Below are 20720 nucleotides of genomic sequence, written 5' to 3' on the forward strand. Positions count from 1 at the left end.
AAAGTATGCATCCTTTTGACTGTAACTAATAATATAGCCAAACTATATGTACAAACATATTCACTGGTATATTTCTGTAATAGGGTTAACAGGAAAAAACAAAATATCCATCATCAGAATATTAATAAAAATATGTACGATATAATCATAAAATGCAATAGTATGCAACCATTAAAAATGAAAATATTGATTTAGAGAATGTTCTCCAGTGTCATTGTTGAGTGAATAAATATGATTTAGTGGAAAAAACAAAACTGAAAAAATTTCGCCAAAATGTTAACAGAATCTGGAGTAATTTTTACTTTTTTTTTTTTTTACATTTTTATGTTACTTGAATTTTTCATAGTGAATTTTTTGTTTATAATTAATAAATTGCAATATAGTAAAAAGCTAATTTTATTTGGAAAAAAATCCATGGAATATCTTTAAAACTTTGTATTTAAGGGCAGGGAAGACATTTCAACAATTTTCAAATCAAGTGAACAATAAGTGAATAGAAGTTTAAGATGGAAGTTAACACAGATGTCACAATAAAAAGGAAAAAGATTGGCATATACAAAAAGAAGCTATGGACCAATCTACTTATAAATAAGGAAAGTATGGTTTAATATCAGTAGTAGGTACTGAAAAGGCATCTAATCAAAAATGCCACAGCCATATCTTAAAATACTATCATAAAATACAAAGGCAAAGATAATTGCTAAATATATATATATATATATATATATATATATATATATATATATACCCTCTTTTGTTTAAAATCTTTTAAGCCTTCCTAATTGTACTTGGAATAAAATTTTATAACCTTAACAAGACTGCCTGCTGTGGACCCTGCTGGCCTGCATGACCTCATGTTTCACCCGTCCCCTCCTCACTCAGCCACACGGGGCTTTATTCATCCCATAAACACAGCAAACTCTTCCTTGGGGCCTTTGCACACACATCTCCAAGTGCAAGGCTCTTTGCTCAGGAATTCATAAGACTTATTGCTTTTTTTACTTAATTTCTCAACAAAAAAATACATTGAATTGTGGAAAGTGGGTATCTACTGTTGGACCCTGGCTCACGGGTGCCAACGTGTCCCGGTGGACGCCCCAGAGACTCAGACCCCAGACAGGCAGATGCAACAAGCAAGAGGGTTTATTGAACGTTTGCGCAAACGGGCTCTCCGCCTCCGAGGTGGCAGAGCGCACCGATTAGCAGTTACAGGCATTTTTTAAGGCAAAAAACCCACGGGAGTAGCATAGCATTTGGGTTATGACATGATTGATTTCTTTGAAGGTCAACACGAACACGTTCAGGGACTTTCCAGTCAGGGCGAGGGGTGGGGGATAGTTTTCTTATCTCGGAAAAACAGAATGTTTTTGTTGCTTAAATTCATGGGAGGCGCCTGGATGGGCTGCCTCTGGGTTAGGCCTGGTCCTACTCATGGGGGGGGGGGTGTTTCTTCATTCCCTCCTCTTTGTTTGGGCTGATTTTAACCTTAAAATCTTAGGGAGCCTTTATTTCTTTAGTTTGGAGGGCCCGATATTGTTGAGTTAGTACCAGAGCTTGGGTAATGGACAATCTTTCTCGGATGAACTGGAGCAGCCGGTTGATGATGCAGGGGCTGAAAGTTAGCAGCAGGAGCAGGATAACTAGAGGGCCCATACTGGTAGAGATTAGGGTGGTCATCCAGGGAGACCGGTTAAACCAGCCTTCAAACCAACCCTGCTGGGCCTCCCGGTCCCTTTGTCTTTTATTTAGCCTATCTCTGAGTTTGGCCTTGGAGTCCCTGATGACTCCAGAGTGGTCTGCATAGAAACAGCATTCCTCTCCTAGGGCCGCACACAGTCCTCCCTCTTTCAGGAATAGTAAATCCAAGCCTCTCCTGTTTTGAAGTACCACTTCTGAGAGTGAGGTAAGGGACTGTTCTAACTTAGAAACGGACTGCTCTAGTGTCCGAAGATCCTCATCTACAGCTGCTTGGAGTTCTAAATAACGTTGTGAGCCCTGGATCAGGGCAGGTGCACCAGTACCCACCCCAGTTGGGACCCCTAGTCCCAGCATAACGGCTAGGGTTAGGGAGACAGGCTCGCGCCGAAAACGGGTGGGATGTCTGTCATACTGATTTTCTAGAGTTTCGGCAGGGTGATAGAACACCCTGGGCATGATCTGCACCATGACACAGAAGTCGTTTGAGTTATTTAGAACCTCAGCTGACATACAGGGGGTGAGGCCTTTGTTGCATGCCCACCAGGTTCCCGGCTGGGGCACCAGGTAAGAGTCAGTCCCTAAATTTGGGGCGGTAGTACTGCAGAGTCTCTGGTAACCCCGGGGGGGGGGGGTGTCCCTATGCAGGTTCCTTGTCCTGAAACTTCTGTAAGGGTAAGTTGTGGTTGGGAGTTGGGCGTGCATCCCTGAGTGCTAGTGGTGTTGTTATAGGTCCCGGGAGTAGCGATTCTCTCATAATAAGGGGGGGCAGATGTAAGGCAGAGCCAGCAGGATTTAGTTATGTCGGGACTGGTCTGATTAAGGGCCAGGAATGCCCCTGTGATGAGGTTAAACAGCCGTTGTCCCGTGTCGGGTGGCGACCGAGGGGTTGGCGGGTGTGGCGCTCCCTGCGGCTGGGGCCGGCCCGGCGGGGCTGTTGGTTTAGCAGGAGCTCTATGACCCCCGAGGACCCTATTGGGCCCGATCGCCACGGGGTCTGGGGATTCTATTTTTAGTTTAATTTTGAATGTAAAACCATCATCTGTTTTTTCTTTGTATAACCTGAGTCCCCACGAGTATCCATTGGCCCAGTTAGTAGCCCTTTTTCAGGGTTCTGTGAAGGATATTCGTAGGGGATGACACCACCCTTGGCAAGACCCATAATTAAGGGTTTTCCATTTGTTTTTGTTTTTTTTTTTAATTTTTATTTATTTATGATAGTCATACAGAGAGAGAGAAACAGGCAGAGACACAGGCAGAGGGAGAAGCAGGCTCCATGCACCGGGAGCCTGATGTGGGATTCGATCCCGGGTCTCCAGGATCACGCCCTGGGCCAAAGGCAGGCGCCAAACCGCTGTGCCACCCAGGGATCCCGGGTTTTCCACTTGTTAAACGCCGGGTGAGTATAGTTAGCCTTGACAGTGATGTAATGCCAGGAGGAGGAGGGCCTTTATTCTGCATCTCCCGTAGTCTCGCACCCCCAATTTTTACAATAGAAGTGTTCCCCTCCTCCACAGGTGGGATTTAGCCTGCGATCTCTGTGGTGCCCGGGACAGACATAAAAGGGAAGAGTGCTCGGCATGGCCCTTCTGTCAGGCGTGCCACATCCTCCCCATGGGTCTAATCCCAGTCGCCCCGGGGGGCTTTCTCGGTTGGGGGCCCTAGAGGTGTCAAAGTATCCCTCTAGGTCCCATGGGCTGGGAGCCCCTATGGTTAGCTTGCATAAGTCAGGGTATAGGTTAGGCCACCAGGTTCCCACGGGAGCAGTCTTAATTGTGGACCAGACCGCGTCACCCCCAGGCATTAGTACCTGCCAGGTTAACTTTTTGGGGGCATGAGGGTTACCTTTGGCGGGGGAGAAGAGCGCTAGGAGAGGTGGGAATATAACAACTGTCATTGAACAATTTTTGAAAGTCTTATCTTGAACGGGTTTTGGGTGCGGTGGAGCTTTCATTGGGGTGGCTCACCCGGTCCGTCCTGGCTGGCGTCAGCGGTGCTCGTTGATGGGGCGCGCTTGACGTGTGAGGCGTGGACCCAAGCAGCAATGCCGTCTACTTTTAGGGCGGTTGGGGTGGTTAGTAGTACGGTGTATGGGCCCTTCCAGCGGGGCTCAAGGGTCCTGGACTGATGTCTCCTGATGTAGAAGGAGTCACCGATCTGGAAGGGGTGTGGGTCGGTTGCGTCTCCAGGGCGGTAGACAGCTGCAAGGGGTCTCCAGATCTGGCGCTGGATAATCTGGAGCGCCTTTAGCCTGTCCTGTAAACCGGGAGTATTAGCAAAAGGGTCAATAGCAGAATCTAGTAGGTCCGTCACTGGTGGGGGACCTCCATAGAGAATCTCGTAAGGAGTTAGTCCATGGCGCGTGGGAGTGTTCCGGACTCGGAACAGGACCAAGGGGAGGAGTTGGACCCAGTCTCTAGTGCCAGTCTCCAATGTCAATTTAGTTAGGGTCTCTTTAATTGTTCTATTTATTTTTTCTACCTGTCCTGAGCTCTGGGGTCTGTATGCACAATGTAATTTCCAATTTATCCCCAGTAATCTGGCCATCAACTGACTTACCTGGGAGACAAAGGCAGGGCCGTTGTCCGACCCTATTACCTTGGGCAGTCCAAACCGGGGGAAAATTTTTTCTAGGATTTTTTTGACAACCACCTGGGCAGTTTCTCGTTTGGTGGGGAATGCTTCTGTCCATCCTGAAAAGGTATCTATAAACACTAGTAGGTACTTGTTACCATATTTACCTGGCTTGATTTCCATGAAGTCTACTTCCCAATTAGTTCCGGGTCTTTCTCCCCTTATCCTAGTTCCCTCAGGCATCTTGAGATGTTTGGCATTTACCTTAGCATGGGGTACGCAAGCGTCGGTTACCTGTTGGATCAGGGAGGGGAGGTTGGGAATGTAATAGGTCTGATCTTCTCTCTGGAGGAGTGTTTTTAATTTTTTGTGTCCGAGGTGAGTCCACTGGTGGAGGTGAGTTACCAGTTCTTTGGCCCTTTGCTGAGGCAGGACTGTCTTTCCTTGGTGTTTCCAGACCTTCATTTGTTCGTCATATTTTGCCCCTATTTGCTGGACGATATCCAGGTCGCTGTCTGAGTATTCGAGAGAGAGTTGCCCTGGTGTCTGGACAGCCTCTGGTACTTGTAGGGAGAGGGCATGTGGGCCTAGAGCAGCGGCCCGTGCTGTTTCATTGGCCATCCTGTTCCCCTCTGCTACTGGGTCGCTGCCTCGCTGATGCCCAGGACAGTGAATTATACTCAATTTTCTCGGCAGAAAAAGGGAATGGAGAAGTTCTTGTATTTCTTCTCTGTTTTTGATGTTTTTTCCTGCAGAGGTCAGGAGACCCCTTCTTCGGTATATTTCTCCATGAACATGGGCAGTTGCAAAAGCGTACCTACTATCAGTATAAATGTTGACCTTTTCGTCCTTAGCTTTTTTTAGGGCCTGAGTTAGGGCTATGAGCTCCGCCCTTTGAGCCAAAGTCCCAGGCTTTAGGGCACCGACCCAGATGACAGTTTTCCCATCTACCACGGCCGCCCCGGCTTTGCGCTCACCATTTCCTAGAAAGCTACTCCCATCGGTGTACCAGGTTGCTTCAGCATCTGGCAAAGGCTGGTCCACCAAGTCCCCTCTGGTGCCATGGACCTCGGCCAGGATCTGGTGGCAGTCATGCATTACCAGGGAGGGGGACTCGGTTTCCAGAAGCAAGGTGGCCGGGTTTAGGGATATAGCCGTTTCAAACCATATCCTCTCGGAATTCAGTAACATGGCCTGATAATGGGTGACCTGAGCGTTTGAGAGCCATCGATCAGGGGGCTGGCAGATGACTGTCTCTATGGCGTGGGGGGCCACCACCGTGAGGGGTTGGCCAAAGGTCAACTTGTCTGAGTCTTTTACCAGGACTGCCACAGCCACTATTATTCGGAGACATGGGGGCCATCCTGCAGCCACGCTGTCTAATTTTTTTGAAAAGTATGCCACGGGCCTTTTCCAGGGTCCCAGTTTCTGAGTTAGGACCCCTTTGGCTATTCCTTTGTGTTCATCAGCATATAGTGTAAATGGTTTGGTCATATCTGGGAGGCTCAGGGCAGGGGCGGTCAATAAGGCCCTTTTTATTTTGTCAAAAGCCAATTGTTGTTCCTTTCCCCAGTGGTAGGGGGTGTTGGATTTCGTGAGGGGATATAGGGGAGCCGCCAGCTCTGCAAACCTGGGTATCCAGAGGCGGCAGAACCCGGCACTGCTGAGGAACTCTCGTAGACCTCTGGCATCAGTGGGTGCTGGGATCAGGGCTACAGCCTTTTTGCGGCCCTCTGTCAGCCACCTTTGGCCTCCTTCCAGGAGATATCCCAGATAGGTCACTCGTCTCTGGCCTATTTGGGCTTTTTTGGCTGAGGCCCTATATCCCAGTTCTCCCAGTCTCTCGAGCAGGGCCCCCGTACTTTTTACACAATCCTGTTCTGTCTTAGCCACCAGGAGCAAATCATCCACGTACTGCAGGAGGACGAGGCCGGATGGTCAACTCGGAAGTCTGCCAAATCCTGGTGCAAGGCTTCGTCAAACAAGGTGGGGGAGTTTTTGAATCCCTGTGGCAGCCTTGTCCAAGTGAGTTGTCCTGAGAATCCTGTCTCAGGATCTCTCCATTCAAAGGCAAAAATAGGCTGGCTTTGAGAACTTAACCTTACGCAAAAGAATGCACCTTTTATATCTAACACCGTATACCAGACGTGGCTGGGGGGGGGGGGGGGGGAGGGTAAGGTGCTGAGTAAGTTGTAGGGATTCGGCACCGTGGGGTGTATGTCCTCTGCCCTTCAGTTAACTTCCCGTAAGTCTTGTACCGGCCGGTAATCTCCTGTGCCGGGTTTTTTTACGGGCAACAGAGGAGTGTTCCAGGGCGACTGACAAGGTATTAAGATGCCCAATTGTAATAGTCTCTGTATATGTGGCCGAATGCCCTCTTTGGCCTCTTTGCTCATTGAATATTGCCTGTCGCGCACTGGGGGCGACAACCGTCCAGGGCTGAGGGTAAGGGAACGAGGTAAAGAAAAGAGACATAAACAGAGTGGGAGCAGGAGGGACATATGGCCGGATTCAGCCACAATGCCAACTTTATTTGTATTATTCACTCTTTTATAAAGCAGGGTTGTTTAACAAGCAGGATATTTTAAGCTTAGTTCTCCAGACATGTCCTTTCACAGTAGACAGCAACAGTATGCGCCCTTGAATAGATAGCAATAATATGCGTCCTTGAGCCACAAGCCTTCAACAACAAGGGTGAGACAGGTGGGCCACGGTTGGAAGAGTCAACAGAGAGCCTTTGCTCGATCCATTAACCCCTTCCTGGCACGCAGCTCCCAACATCTCCCCCTATTGTTTTTAATTTGAGATTTTGAAAATAGAGATTTTTAAGGGCTTTGTGCTGGAAACTTTTAAAGGATGCATACAAGCATATTTCAATAGTTAAAGCAATTACTAAGGTTGTAGCGACAGCAATTATAATCCAAATGCCAGGGGAATTAAATTCAAACCATTGCAAGGGGTTAATACCTCGGATACCTTTTAAAAATGTATCTGCCAATTCAGCAGGGTTCTCCATAGAGAGATGAGCATTGTTAAGTGCAGCCACTTGCTGTTCCAGGCTTAGCAAATCTAAGCTTAAATCTGTATTGTTCCAAATCCCCTTTAAATGTTGCTGCACTTGCTCCCTATTGTTCTGTCTCGTTATAAGGTAGTGCGGTGACGCAAATATGCTGAAAGCCTGTATGACATTGCAATGATAACTGAGTTCGGAGCCGAGCATATTGCCCTCCCAGGTACTCCACAGCTTCTTCTAACCCCTGCAGATGAGCAACAATTTTTTGATCAATAGTCCCTTGTGTGGCAAGAGCCACAGATACATTATGGGCCAAGGAATTAACATGTTGAGCGGTGTGGATGGTTTGGCTGAGTGCCACAGAAGAAACAGTGGCAGAGGCTATCAAAGACACAAAAGCAACTATTCCTGTCACCAATAGACCCAAAACCCTTTTTGTTCTTACCACCATATCAGTGATTTGTTTTGCAAAGGAATACCTGTAACTAGTATACCACGGCCCTGTAATATTAACAGGGAGCATGACATACGGGGGTTGCTGTACTAACATAACTGTAACAGAGCGAGCATCTCCAGGGGGCAGATGAACAGGTAAACAATTAGTCAATACACAATTTTGGCAACCAGCCTGGTACTTGTCCTGAGAGGCTTGAAGCTTATCAATTTTGCCTCTCCCCACCACCAACAGGAAGGGACGCGGTACGCAAGCCTGAATATACAGATCAACATGAGGGGGGTAAATAGGTCCAGTAGTAGAGTTTGTTTTAAGGGGACGGAGAGCTGCAGCCAGCTTCCAAAGGTCCGAATGTATCATGCGTGGTGTTGAAAGCGTGCCGGGAGGCACGTATCCATAATGTTCATAGACAGCACGGAGTTCTGGAGATCTCACTCTGACTTGTATTTTTTGCCAGGCTGCAGATTTTGACTTTGACCAGTCCGTTATACGCAAAGAGGGTGTCATTACTGGGTGCAAAGTCTCAGGGTCTTGCACTCTGCATTCTCTCCAAACCGGGAGACATGATTTCCAATTGGGCACTGTAGGGCAGTCAGGATAGTTCCAAGGGCTCATTCCAGGAGGAGAATCTCGAAGGTTAGAAGTAGCCCCCGGTGTGAAGAATGGTTCATTAAGCACCCAATAATCAACCATTTCCTCCTCCCTTCGATCTTCATTATGTCTTTCGTCATCCCAATACTGACGCTTGACGGTGCGAGTCACCTGCTTAGTAAAAAGACACCCATAGGAGGGGGACTGACCATTTTCAGGGGCCTGGAAACAAATTGGAACCTGATCTGCCCACCCAGTCCAGCTGATGGGTCTTGCGACAGCCTCAATGGAATATGCCTCTAGCCCGCCCAGTGCATCTGTTAGATTAGTACGTACATGAGGCGTAGGATTATCCCAAGTAACGGGCGGTACAAAAGGAGGGTCCACCATAAAAGCCCAATAAGAGGACGCCTCGGCTGTTTCAGTAGAGGCAAAGATGACTGCTAAAAGAGCCAAAAACAGGTTAGTAGGAGTAAGGGGGGCCTGGGCTTTACGTACGGTTTGTTTGGCCTCGCCAACCTCCTTTTTTATTTGTCCCCAAGTAGGCAATGGGGCTCTCCTTTCTCTTCTCCTCCGGGGTTTCACCGTCTGGTCCTGTTGAGGAACTTGTGGTTGAAGGGAAAGGCGGGCCATTTTCTTTGGTAAATCGGACGCACCGCAACGGCAGCCACCGCGGCATTTCCTCCTTCTGTGGGAAAATACAAGCAAACCCTGGTCCTCGCCGGAGGACTGGATCTGGGCCAGACCACTGTCCCGTCAGCGGGTCCTTCCATCGTGCATAGAGGAAGGGCTCCGGTTCTGGAGCCCAAAACCTCTCAGCTGCAGTCTTACCTACTGCATCAACATTCAAAAAATTTAAAACATATAAAGTTAATGCCAAATGCATATGTGGTGAATACTTAGTCTTTCCCTTAAGTATCTCCCCCTCTTTTAATTTATGTAAATAAGTTTTTAGAGTGGAATGACTTCTTTCAACAATGGCCTGACCCTGTGAATTATATGGAATACCAGTGGAATGTGAAATGCCAAAAGTTAGGCAAATTGCTGAAAAGAAGACGAGGTATAAGCAGATCCATTGTCTGTTTTAATAGCCTTGGGGAGGCCTAGTTGGGAGAATGCAGCAAATAGATGATTTTGTACATCAGTAAAGGCTTCTCCACTGTGGGCAGAGGCAAAAATATATCCTGAAAAGGTATCAACAGAAACATGGATATATTTCAATTTACCAAATGGAGGATATAATGTAACGTCCATTTGCCATAGATGATTAGGTAAGAGGCCTCGGGGATTAACAGTAAATGAAGGGAGATTGAGGGTTTCAGGGCAAGTCTGACATTCTTTTACTATTTGGCCGATTTGCGTGAAATCTTAAATTGTCTTCGAAGAGCTGCTGAATTTTGGTGAAATTTGCTATGGCTTTCCTTAGCAGCATCAAAAGAAGAAAGAAAATTAATATGCGTGATTTCATCAGCAATTGCATTTCCATAGGATAATGGGCCAGGCAGACCTGAATGAGCTCGAATATGAGAAATGTAAATCAGATTATGTCTTTTAAGAAGACTGTGTTGAATAGACGAGAAGAGGATATATAACTCTTCATCATTACAACATAAAAAGGCGGAGGGAAGTAAGGGCACAGCTTGCGCAACATATAGACTGTCTGTGAAAAGATTTAATGGCTCAGGATATTTTTGTAAAGCAATAGCAACAGCTTTTAATTCTGCTCTTTGCACTGATTTAGTTGAGTAATGATAATTTTTTATATGTTTTTCATTATTAGAGACATAATAAATTGCAATATTGCCAGATTTGTTGGAGTCCACAAAAATGTTTGCAGCTTCCTTAATTGGGGAGTGAGAAAGGGAACCTTGTGGGATTGTTGAAACCTTATTTAGAAACTGCAGAAGTTTATCTGCCCGCAAATGGAATTTAACTTGGCCCGGGTATGAGGCGAGGGCAATTTGCCAATCAAGGTCAAACTGTTGTAAATTTTCAAACTTCTCTTTAGTTAACATAGCACAGATTAAAAAATCAGGCTCCTTGCCTAGGAGTTGTAGGGAACGCGTCCTTCCCCGAGTGATGAGTTGAGCCAGCATGCCAGGAAGAAAATTAATAACATGCAGAGAATGTAACGGGAGATGTATCCATTCTAAAGGGCCATGAGGTTGCCAAAGGACAGCCAAAGGCATGATGGCAGGGTTCAATAAAATTAAGTATAGTGAATCCACCAAAGAAACTCTGTTAACCTGAGCTTCCGAGAGTTTATTATTGACCAATTCTAATGTTTGTTTAGCGCCCTCCGTCAACATTCTAGGAGAGGCCGGATTAGAGTCTCCCTTTAGTATATCAAACAGGGGGTGTAACTGTTCCGCAGTTAAAGTTAAGGTTGAACGTATCCAGTTGATATCTCCTAATAACTTTTGATAATCATGTAATGTTTTAAGAGGGGCAGTGTGTATTTGAATTTTTTGTGGCTTAATAGTTTTTTGTTCAATAATATATCCAAGATATTCATAAGGTTCAGCTCTCTGAACCTTTTCAGGGGCCACTATCAAATTAAATTTTTGAAGGCAAGACTGCAATCTCTTTAATGCTCTTAAGAGAGTCCCTTCCTCATCAGCGGCTAGTAAAATGTCATCCATATAATGAATACAATATACAGATGGGAAAGCAAGTCTAAAGGGGGTCAAAGCTCTGCCTACGAATTCCTGACATAGGGTAGGAGGACTATTGGCCATGCCCTGAGGCAAAACCTTCCAATGATACCTGGCATAAGGGGCTTGTAGGTTAGTAGTAGGAATTGAAAAGGTGAATTTTTCACAATCATCAGGAGATAGAGGGATGGCGAAAAAACAGTCTTTTAAATCTAAGATAAGTAATTGATAGTTCAAAGGAATGGCTGAAGGAGCCGGCAGTCCGGGCTGCAGAGGGTAGTTGTGAGCCATTCAGAATTTAGGGGCTGCACGGACAGTGGAGAGTCCTCGTGCAGCCAGTGTTCATCCTCTAGGCGCAAGGTCAATACCTGGAGGGGCTGCCCTTCTGCACCAGTAATGGTGGCCCCTTTCTGATGAAAATAGATCTGGGCCCCTACTTTTGAAAGAAGGTCTCTGCCTAGGAGAGGGTAGGGGCAGTCTGGGACCAGTAGGAAGGAATATGTTACTTGCCCAGTGCTCAGGTGGACCTTCCGTTCCGTTGTCCATCGATATAACTTGCCTCCAGTTGCTCCCTGAACCCAAGACGTTTTAGAGCTCAAGGGTCCTTTTGCCTCAGTTAAAACTGAATGTTGAGCTCCCGTATCAACCAAGAAGGTCACTGGTTGGCCCCCCACTTTAAGGGTTATCCGAGGCTCCGGGGGGGGGGGCTCCTGGCCCTGACACCCCTAATCTTCATCTTCTAGGGACATAACAGGAATGGGCTTCTTCTTAGGTCCCTGCGTTTGGCCCTTCTTTGGGCAGTCTTTAACCCAGTGTCCCCTTTCCTTGCAGTAGGCACACTGGTCTCGTTCGACCCGTGGTCTTCTTTTGTCTCCCAGGTCCTTACTCTGTCCTGACTTACTCTGCCCTGAGCCCTGTACTATGGTGGCCAGTATCTTAGTCAGTTCTTTATTACATCTGTTATCTCTTTTATCCTCTTGTTCTTCTTGCTCTTTACGGATCCTTTCCTCCCTTTCCTCTGGGGTTTCTCGCTTGTTAAAAAATCTTTTCTGCCTCTCTAAGTCCTGTAAGGTGTATCCCTGAAGTCCCTCCAACCGTTGTAACTTATTACGAATATCCGAGGCCGACTGTCCAATGAAGGACATGATTACATCTGGCTGGCGATCGTCGGCCAAGGGATCAAAGGGGGTGTACATACGGTAGCCTTCCATTAATCTTTCCAGAAAACCTGCCGGCGCCTCATCTTTTCCCTGCACTATAGCACGTACCTTTGCCAAATTGGTGGGGCGTCGCCCTGCCCCTTTAAGACCCGCTAGGAGTACCTGGCGATAGAGACGGAGCCGCTCCCTACCAGCAACAGTGTCGTAGTCCCAGGTCGGGCGAACCAAGGGGAAAACGTCCTCAATTTCATTAGGCAGCTGGGTCGGCCTCCCATCCGCCCCAGGGACGCTTTTCCGTGCCTCGAGGTAGACGCGCTGTCTCTCCTCCGTGGTGAGGAGAGTCTGCAGGAGCTGTTGGCAGGCATCCCAGGTCGGCTGGTGGGTCAACAGAATTGACTCAATTAACCCGGTTAGCGCCTGGGGGTCTCGGGAGAAAGTGGGGTTATGAGTTTTCCAGTTGTAAAGGTCAGAGGCAGAGAACGGCCAGGATTGCATCTGGCCGCCTACTGATCGGAGGGGACGTGCCCGGGAGGTCCGGACGTCTTCCGACTCTCCCCCGCGCTCTCCTCGAAAGCGGAGGCGACTGGAGAGCGGGGGTGAAGCGAGGGGTCGCCTCTCTACCCCAGTAGAGTAGGGGGAGGGAGCTGAGGGAGCGGAGGGAGAGGTAGGGGCCTCCGAGTGGGGTGTTGGGGGTTGGGCATAAGGGGGAGGGGAGGAGTCCAAGAGAAGGAGACTGTCCTGGTCCCCTGGGAGCACAGGCGGCTCCATAGGTTTTGGTTCAGGAGATTTTAGGGGGCAAAGCGTGGAGGGAGAGGAAGGACGGGGAATAAGGGGAGTGGCGCAGGGAGGGGGAGGGGGTCTCGGGCCTGGCTCCCCCTGATAAGGGGTGAAGCATTTTATCCAGGGAGGTGGGTTTTTAGCGAGATCCTCCCACACTATGATATAGGGCACCTGATCAAGGTGCCCATTGGGTCCTGGCTGAAAGACCAGGGCCTTCACCTGCAAGATAACACCAATATTAAAAGTTCCGTCCCTGGGCCACCCGACGTTGAGAGTCGGCCACTCTGAGGAGCAGAAGGTGACCCATTTTCGTCTTCTAACTTCGACCGAAAGGTTGTGTGCCCGGCCGGCGACTTCTTTCCAGTGATCTAGAGTGAGGCTTAAAGGGGTGGTTACAGTCTGCCCCATGGGTGTAGAAAAGAGGTGAGCGGGGAGGAAGAGGACAGAGAGAAAGACACAGAACAGACAGACGCACACAGATGACAGGACCGGCCCGGCGGATATGGATGGGAGCGGTCGCGAACAACGACCCTCCCCGAAGAGGAGGGAGAGCCGGGCTCCCTCCCTCTTCCAGACTACTCCGGAGTCCGACTCCGGAGCGGGACCAGGGGTCTCCGGCACGTCTGCCTCCCCCGCTGGTCCAAAAACAGAGTACAGCGTCCTGCAGGCACAGTACAGACCCGGCACAATTCGGACCCGGCCAGTCAGACAGACAGACGAGACAGATATGACGTTAGCGAGCTCGGTCTTACCTCCTACCGGTCTTAGGATTGAGCCTGGGGGCGTCTCGGATCCCGGACGAGCCCCCAAATGTTGGACCCTGGCTCACGGGTGCCAACGTGTCCCAGTGGACGCCCCAGAGACTCAGACCCTAGACAGGCAGATGCAACAAGCAAGAGGGTTTATTGAACGTTTGCGCAAACGGGCTCTCAGGCCTCCGAGGTGGCAGAGCCCCGATTAGCAGTTACAGGCATTTTTTAAGGCAAAACAAACCGCGGGAGTAGCGTAGCATTCGGGTTATGACATGATTGATTTCTTTGAAGGTCAACACGAACACGTTCAGGGACTTTCCAGAAAAACAGAATGTTTTTGTTGCTTAAATTCATAGGAGGCGCCTGGATGGGCTGCCTCTGGGTTAGGCCTGGTCCTACTCACAGGGGGACGGGGGGGGGGGGGGGGGGGGGGGGGGGGGGGGACACGGGGGGGGGGACGGGGGGGGACGGGGGGGCGGGGGGGGCGGGGGGGTTTCTTCACTACGTGGTGAATTAAATCGAGTCTAGTTATATTTTCCTATTTTTTTTTAAAGGTTTTATTTATTTATTAATGAGAGAGAGAGAGAGGCAGAGACACAGAGGAGAAGCAGGTTCCATGCAGGGAGCCTGATGTGGGACTCGATCTTGGGACCCTAGGATCACACCCTGGGCTGAAGGCAGGGGCCAAACCGCTGAGCCACTCAAGGATCCCCTTATTTTTTTATTTTCAAAACTTTCATTCCACTTACAGTAGATCTTCAAAAGAAAGACCAGAGGGACGTCTGTGTGGCTCAGAGGTTTTGCGCCTGCATTTGGCTCCGGGTATGATCCTGGAGTCCCGGGATTGGATCCCACGTCAGGTTCCCTGCATGGAGCCTGCTTCTCCCTCTGCCTGTGTCTCTGCCTCTCTCTGTGTGTGTCTCTCATATATAAATTAAAAAACAAAACAAAACAAAACAAAAAAACCCGATAACTGTTCTAACCTTAAATGCTTTTAAAATGTTGTCGGCCTAATGTTTTCCCCTTATATTTAAGGGGAAACAGCTAGCTCAATACTATTTGTTGAATAATATACAACACTCTCCTGTCATTTTAGACAATCTTCTTCCTTTTTTTTTTTTTTTTAAGATTTATTTATTTATGATAGACATAGAGAGAGGCAGAGACACAGGAGGAGGGGGAAGCAGGCCCATGCCGGGAGCCCGATGTGGGACTCGATCCCGGGACCCCAGGATCACGCCCCGGGCCAAAGGCAGACGCTAAACCGCTGAGCCACCCAGGGATCCCCCCCTTCTGTCGTTTTAAAGTACTACTAATAATGCACTAATAATAATGCACTCAGTTCTACCTGTACTTGGCTCTGCTTCTTAAGCTCTCCCAGCTCTATTGTTCTGTTCGCTCCAACACCAGTACCACACTGGTTCAGAGTCCTTTATAATTGGTAGAGAAAGTGTCCCCTTCTTACACTTTTCCAGAATTTTCCTGGCTTATCGTCATATGAAATTTGGGATAGTCTTTGTTTCCCAAAAATTATGATTTTGACTTAAACTAGGTTAAATAAACTTTAATTTAGGAGAACATGCATCTTTGCAATATTCCATCTTTATATCCAGAAATTAATAAGCCTGTTCACTATTATTAAATGGAGAAAAGGAGAATTGGAAGGTCCTGTCGGATTCTTAACATCTTAATGCTTAGAATATTGTGTTGATAATGTGAATAGATAGGATGGTTTCACATTGCATTTTCATCTCACGACTGTTTACATATATTTATTTATAATAGAAATAGGCAATATATATTGAGCACCCACTACAGGCCAGCTCTTTGCGTTAAGCACTTTATTGTTTAATTTTTATCTTTGCCACTGATAGGGGAGAGCTTGATGCTTCTCTTGGAATCAAAGAATGAATCTTGCAGACAACAGAGAATGGGCAAAGCGACAAAAGTTTATTAAGCAGAGAACAAAGAAAGCTCTCAAAACTGAAAGGATTCCTGACAGGCTTGCCCCTGAGGGCTTTTATGGTCTGTCTTTTATAGGAAGCTGACCAGGGAACTTGGTAAATTTCTTATCAATTTCAGGGTTGATATTTAGAACAAACATGGTGGACTTGTAACTATCATAATAACAAACAACATATTTTTGTAAATATCATGAGCCCAAACAAGATGTTGCCTTTTCTCTGGTTAATATCTCCTCCATAATATTTCTCTGCATCTGAGATTTCTGTGAGCCTAGTCAGGTAGCCCATGGCCTTGAGATTCTTGTGCCATCTTGATTTGAGCAGGGACTGTTGATAAAACCTTAACGACATATTTCTTTATAGTCTGGTGAGTTTCTGTGATTACTTAGTAGCCATTAAAAGGGAATACTTCCAGGGCAGCAGGGGTGGCTCAGAGGTTTGACACTGCCTTCAGCCCAGGGCCTGATCCTGGAGACCTGGTATCGAGTCCCACGTCAGGCTCCCTGCATGGAGCCTGCTTCTGCTTCTGTCTCTGCCTCTCTCTCTCTGTCTCTCATGATAAAGAAATAAATAATTAAAAAAGGGAGGGAATACTCCCTAACGTTTTGGAGCTGGGGGGGCAGGTTTATTTTTTCTGTTTTTACTGCCTTATCTCTGTTTTCTTGGGATAGGTAGGAGCCTGACTCTGGGGCCTTTCCCTTATCTTACCCTGCCTAGCCCCGTCTCCCCCTGACTCATTCCTACATCACCACCACTCACTTTTTTTTTTTTAGTAATAAATTTATTTTTTATTGGTGTTCAATTTGCCAACATACAGAATAACACCCAGTGCTCATCCCGTCAAGTGCCCCCCTCAGTGCCCGTCACCCATTCACCCCACCCCCCGCCCTCCTCCCCTTCCACCACCCCTAGTTCGTTTCCCAGAGTTAGGAGTCTTTATGTTCTGTCTCCCTTTCTGGTATTTCCTACCCATTTCTTCTCCTCTCACCACTCACTTTTCACATTAAAAAAGAGTGAGTCTTAAGGAGCTCAGGTAACTGGCCTGAAGTTTCACAGCAAGCAGTGGAGCTCAACCACAGATACCAGCCTCAGACAGCACTGAGTCATGGCACTGTGTGGCTTGGTGGGAGCACTCTTTGGAGCTTGGGGTTTGGGGTCTATTCATTGTGTGATTGACCACTTTACTGAAGTTGCTTTTTATTTCTAATGGCATTTCAGCTGATTGTCTTAGGTTTCACTGATAGACCATCCTATCAGCAAATAATAATTTTTCTTTCTCCCTTCCGATATTTTGACTCTCCCCCTTTGTCCAATTGTATAATAGCTATTTCTTATAATGCATACACTGGTTTTAGATCTCAGTTAGGAATCTATTTGATATCACATACAGATCTTTAAACACTTCCAGAGTATTGTAAGATGATAGAATTTTAAATAAGGCATAGATATTATTCCTTTAATATTGAGTATGCCAGATTAGAAGTTATTGGAATGACTGATCTGCATTAAGATTTTTCAGGTTATATGTTTAGGCTTGTTATTAGTTTGTTAACTTAAGATGTTATATTTTTAATCTTTGGAGGACCCTTCATACTGTTTTCCACAGCGGCTACACCAGTTTGCATTCCCACAAGGAGTCCCTTTTCTCCACTTTCTTGCCAACACTTTTTGTCTTTTTTTTTTTTTTTTTAAGATTTATTTATTTATTTTAGAGAGAGACAGAGAGAGGAAGCACAAGCAGGAGGGGCAAAAGAGAGAAGGAGAGAATCTGAAGAAGATTCCACACTGAGCTCTGAGCCTGACATGGCTCAATCTCATGACCATGAGATGGTGACCTGAGCTGAAATCAAGAGTCTGTCACTTCATCGACTGCACCACCCAGGCGCCCCTTGTTTCTTGTCTTTTTAGTGGTAGCTATCTGACAGGTGTGAGGTGATATCTCATTGTAGTTTTGATTTGCATTTCCCTGATGATGAGTGATATCAAACATCTTTCCATGTGTTTGTTGTCCATCTGCATGTCTTCTCTGAAAAAAATGTCTATTTAGGTCCTCTGCCCATTTTAAAAACTGGGATTGTTTGCGGGGTTTTTTGGTGTTAAGTTGTGTAAGTTTTTTATATATTTTGGATATTAACCCTTTATTGGATATATCACTTGCAAATATCTTCTATTCACTAGGTTGACTTTTTGTTATGTTGATGGTTCCCTTTGCTGTGTAAATCTTTGTATTTTGGTATAGTCTCAATGGTTCAACTTTGCTTTTGTTTTCCTTGCCTGAGAAGATTTCATTTATATGTAGAATGTAAAAAAGCAAAAGAAACAAAAAAACCAAACAGACTCTTAAATGCAGAGAACAAATTGGTGGTTGCCAGAGAGGAGGAGGGTGGGAGGATGGGTGAAATAGATGAAAGAGGTAAGAGGTATCGACTTCCAGTTACAAAATAAGCCAGGGAAATGAAAAGTACAGCATAGAGAATATCGCTAATAATATTGTAATAACATTGTATGGTGACAGATGATGACTACATATACTGTAGTGAGCATTGCATGATGTATAGAATTGCATCACTGTTGTACACCTGAAACTAAATAACATTGTATATCAATTAAACTTTGATAATAAAATTTTAATTACAAAATTTATTCTAACCTGTTTTAATGCTAAGAAAACAATTAATTTTGCTTATGAATGTCTTTGTTCAATTGAAGGCACTTAGTAAGCAAACATTTGTTGGTGCCTATGTTGCAGACAGTTGGGGAAATGGATGGAGTCAACAATAGTGGAGTCTCTGAGTTCCTGCTCCTGGGGATCTCCGAGAGTCCTGAGCAGCAGCGGGTCCAGTTCTGGATGTTCCTGTCCATGTACCTGGTCACAGTGGTGGGAAATGTGCTCATCATCCTGGCCATCAGCTTTGATCCCCGCTTGCACGCTCCCATGTACTTCTTCCTGGCCAACCTCTCCTTTACTGACCTCTTCTTTGTCACCAATACAATACCCAAGATGCTGGTGAGCCTCCAGTCTCAGAACAAAGCCATCTCCTATGCAGGGTGTCTGACACAGCTTTACTTCCTGGTCTCCTTGGTGGCCCTGGACAACCTCATCCTGGCCACAATGGCTTATGACCGCTATGTGGCCATCTGCCGCCCCCTCCACTACACCACAGCCATGAGCCCTGGACTCTGTATTTTGCTCCTCGCCTTGTGTTGGGCACTTTCTGCCCTCTATGGCCTCACCCACACCCTCCTCATGACCAGAGTGACATTCTGTGGATCCCGGAAGATCCACTACATCTTCTGTGAGATGTATGTTCTGCTGAGGCTCGCATGTTCCAGCACTCAAGTCAATCACACAGTGCTGATTGCCACAGGCTGCTTTATCTTCCTCACCCCCTTAGGGTTCATGATCATGTCCTATGTCCGAATTGTCAGAGCCATCCTCCGAATACCCTCAGCCACTGGGAAGTACAAAGCCTTCTCCACCTGTGCCTCCCATTTGGCTGTAGTCTCCCTCTTCTATGGGACACTTGGTATGGTATATCTGCAGCCCCTCCAGACCTACTCCATGAAGGACTCAGTAGCCACAGTGATGTATGCTGTGGTGACCCCCATGATGAACCCTTTCATCTACAGCCTGAGGAACAAGGACATGCATGGGGCTCTGGGAAGACTGTTCCTAGGGAAAGCCTTCCAGAGGTTGACATGAGATAATTTTGGGTATTGAAGTGGAGACTGGGAATTTCCTCTACCACGTGCAAGCCATTGTCCTATGGGAGACACAAGAGTGATTAGGACATAGCTCCAGTTCAGAATCAGCTTATATATCTGTGATGAAGAAAAGACACCTATATGTAACCCACTGTCCCCCAGGACTCACCAGCTTTGGCAGTGCTAACACTAATACTGGAATTTTGCAGGTTCTAATCTTTCAGCTTTCCTGATCATAGGTCTACAGTGCCACCACTCTAGCCTTTCAAAATATGCCAAACAGCAAAGAAACAAACAATCCAATCATGAAATGGGCAAAAGACATGAACAGAAATCTCATGGAGGAAGACATAGACATGGCCAACACGCACATGAGAAAATGCTCCGCATCACTTGCCATCAGGGAAATACAAATCAAAAGCACAATGAGATACCACCTCACACCAGTGAGAATGGGGAAAATTAACAAGACAGGAAACAACAAATGTTGGAGAGGATGTGGAGAAAGGGGAACTCTCTTGCACTGTTGGTGGGAATGTGAACTGTACAGCCACTCTGGAAAACTGTGTGGAGGTTCCTCAGGGAGTTAAAAATAGATCTGCCCTACGACCCAGCAATTGCACTGCTGGGGATTTACCCCAAAGATACAGATGCAATGAAACGCCGGGACACCTGCACCCCGATGTTTCTAGCAGCAATGTCTACAATAGCCAAACTGTGGAAGGAGCCTCGGTGTCCATCGAAAGAGGAATGGATAAAGAAGATGTGGTTTATGTATACAATGGAATATTACTCAGCCATTAGAAATGACGAATACCCACCATGTGCTTCGACGTGGATGGACCTGGAGGGTATTATGCTGAGTGAAATAAGTCTATCAGAGAAAGACAAACATTATATGGTCTCATTCATTTGGGGAATATAAAAAATAGTGAAAGGGAATAACAGGGAAAGGAGAAAAAATGAGTGGGAAATATCAGGGAGGGAGACAGAACATGAGAGACTCCTAACTCTGGGAAACGAACTAGGGATGGTGGAAGGGGAGGTGAGTGGGGGTGACTGGGTGACAGGCACTGAGGAGGGCACTTGATGGGATGAGCACCGGGTGTTATTCTGTATGTTGGCAAATTGAACACCAATAAAAAATAAATTTATAAAAAAGACAATAAACACACACACACACACACACACACACACACACAAAACAAAATATGCCAGTTTATGACCCACGGCGGGGTTGGTCTCTGGTGCTCTCTAGCACACATCCACTCATGGTCCTGACCTGGCCCTCTCTAATGCGCCTGCTGCTTATAAGCCACCTGGAAAAGACAACTTGCACTATCCTGTGGCAGGTTCACTGGGAGAGGTTGCCCATTTC

At 46.7% G+C, this 20720-nt stretch overlaps 2 protein-coding genes across 4 annotated transcripts; one reads left to right on the forward strand and one right to left on the reverse strand.

Annotated features, from left to right (window-relative positions):
* The first annotated feature begins 1770 nt into the window (after positions 1 to 1770).
* LOC112933192 (olfactory receptor 1D2) lies at positions 1771 to 20503 on the forward strand. 3 transcript variants are annotated; one of them, XM_072747968.1, is made up of 2 exons: positions 1771 to 3094; positions 18387 to 20503. In XM_072747968.1, the coding sequence occupies exons 1-2, from the start codon at positions 2972 to 2974 to the stop codon at positions 19338 to 19340; spliced, it is 1077 nt and encodes a 358-aa protein (XP_072604069.1). In that variant the 5' UTR covers positions 1771 to 2971; the 3' UTR covers positions 19341 to 20503. The 3 variants fall into 3 exon arrangements, with proteins under 3 accessions (XP_072604069.1, XP_072604068.1, XP_072604070.1); XM_072747967.1 differs by having other exon boundaries at positions 1809 to 1903; XM_072747969.1 differs by lacking the exon at positions 1771 to 3094 and adding an exon at positions 6149 to 6255 and having other exon boundaries at positions 18387 to 19440.
* On the reverse strand, positions 6753 to 13647 carry LOC140597819 (uncharacterized). The gene is made up of 3 exons (XM_072747966.1): positions 12304 to 13647; positions 8826 to 9015; positions 6753 to 8498 (listed from the first exon to the last, which is right to left on the reverse strand). Exons 1-3 carry the CDS (start codon positions 13327 to 13329, stop codon positions 8464 to 8466), a joined length of 1251 nt encoding a protein of 416 aa, XP_072604067.1. The 5' UTR covers positions 13330 to 13647; the 3' UTR covers positions 6753 to 8463.
* Positions 20504 to 20720: the final 217 nt, after the last annotated feature.

The sequence above is a fragment of the Vulpes vulpes genome, chromosome 2 (genome assembly GCF_048418805.1).
Source record: "Vulpes vulpes isolate BD-2025 chromosome 2, VulVul3, whole genome shotgun sequence".
In the NCBI taxonomy this organism is placed as follows: Eukaryota; Metazoa; Chordata; class Mammalia; order Carnivora; family Canidae; genus Vulpes; species Vulpes vulpes.

Coding starts and splice junctions, on each gene's coding strand:
- LOC112933192 (XM_072747968.1), top strand. CDS start 2,972: ATGCACCGGGAGCCTGATGTGGGATTCGATCCCGGGTCTCCAGGATCA. Junction 3,095..18,386: donor TTCCACTTGTTAAACGCCGG/GTGAGTATAGTT, acceptor CCTATGTTGCAG/ACAGTTGGGGAAATGGATGG.
- LOC140597819 (XM_072747966.1), bottom strand. CDS start 13,329: ATGGGGCAGACTGTAACCACCCCTTTAAGCCTCACTCTAGATCACTGG. Junction 9,016..12,303: donor GGCTCCGTCTCTATCGCCAG/GTACTCCTAGCG, acceptor ATTTTCCCACAG/AAGGAGGAAATGCCGCGGTG. Junction 8,499..8,825: donor TTGGCGAGGCCAAACAAACC/GTACGTAAAGCC, acceptor TTTACTAAGCAG/GTGACTCGCACCGTCAAGCG.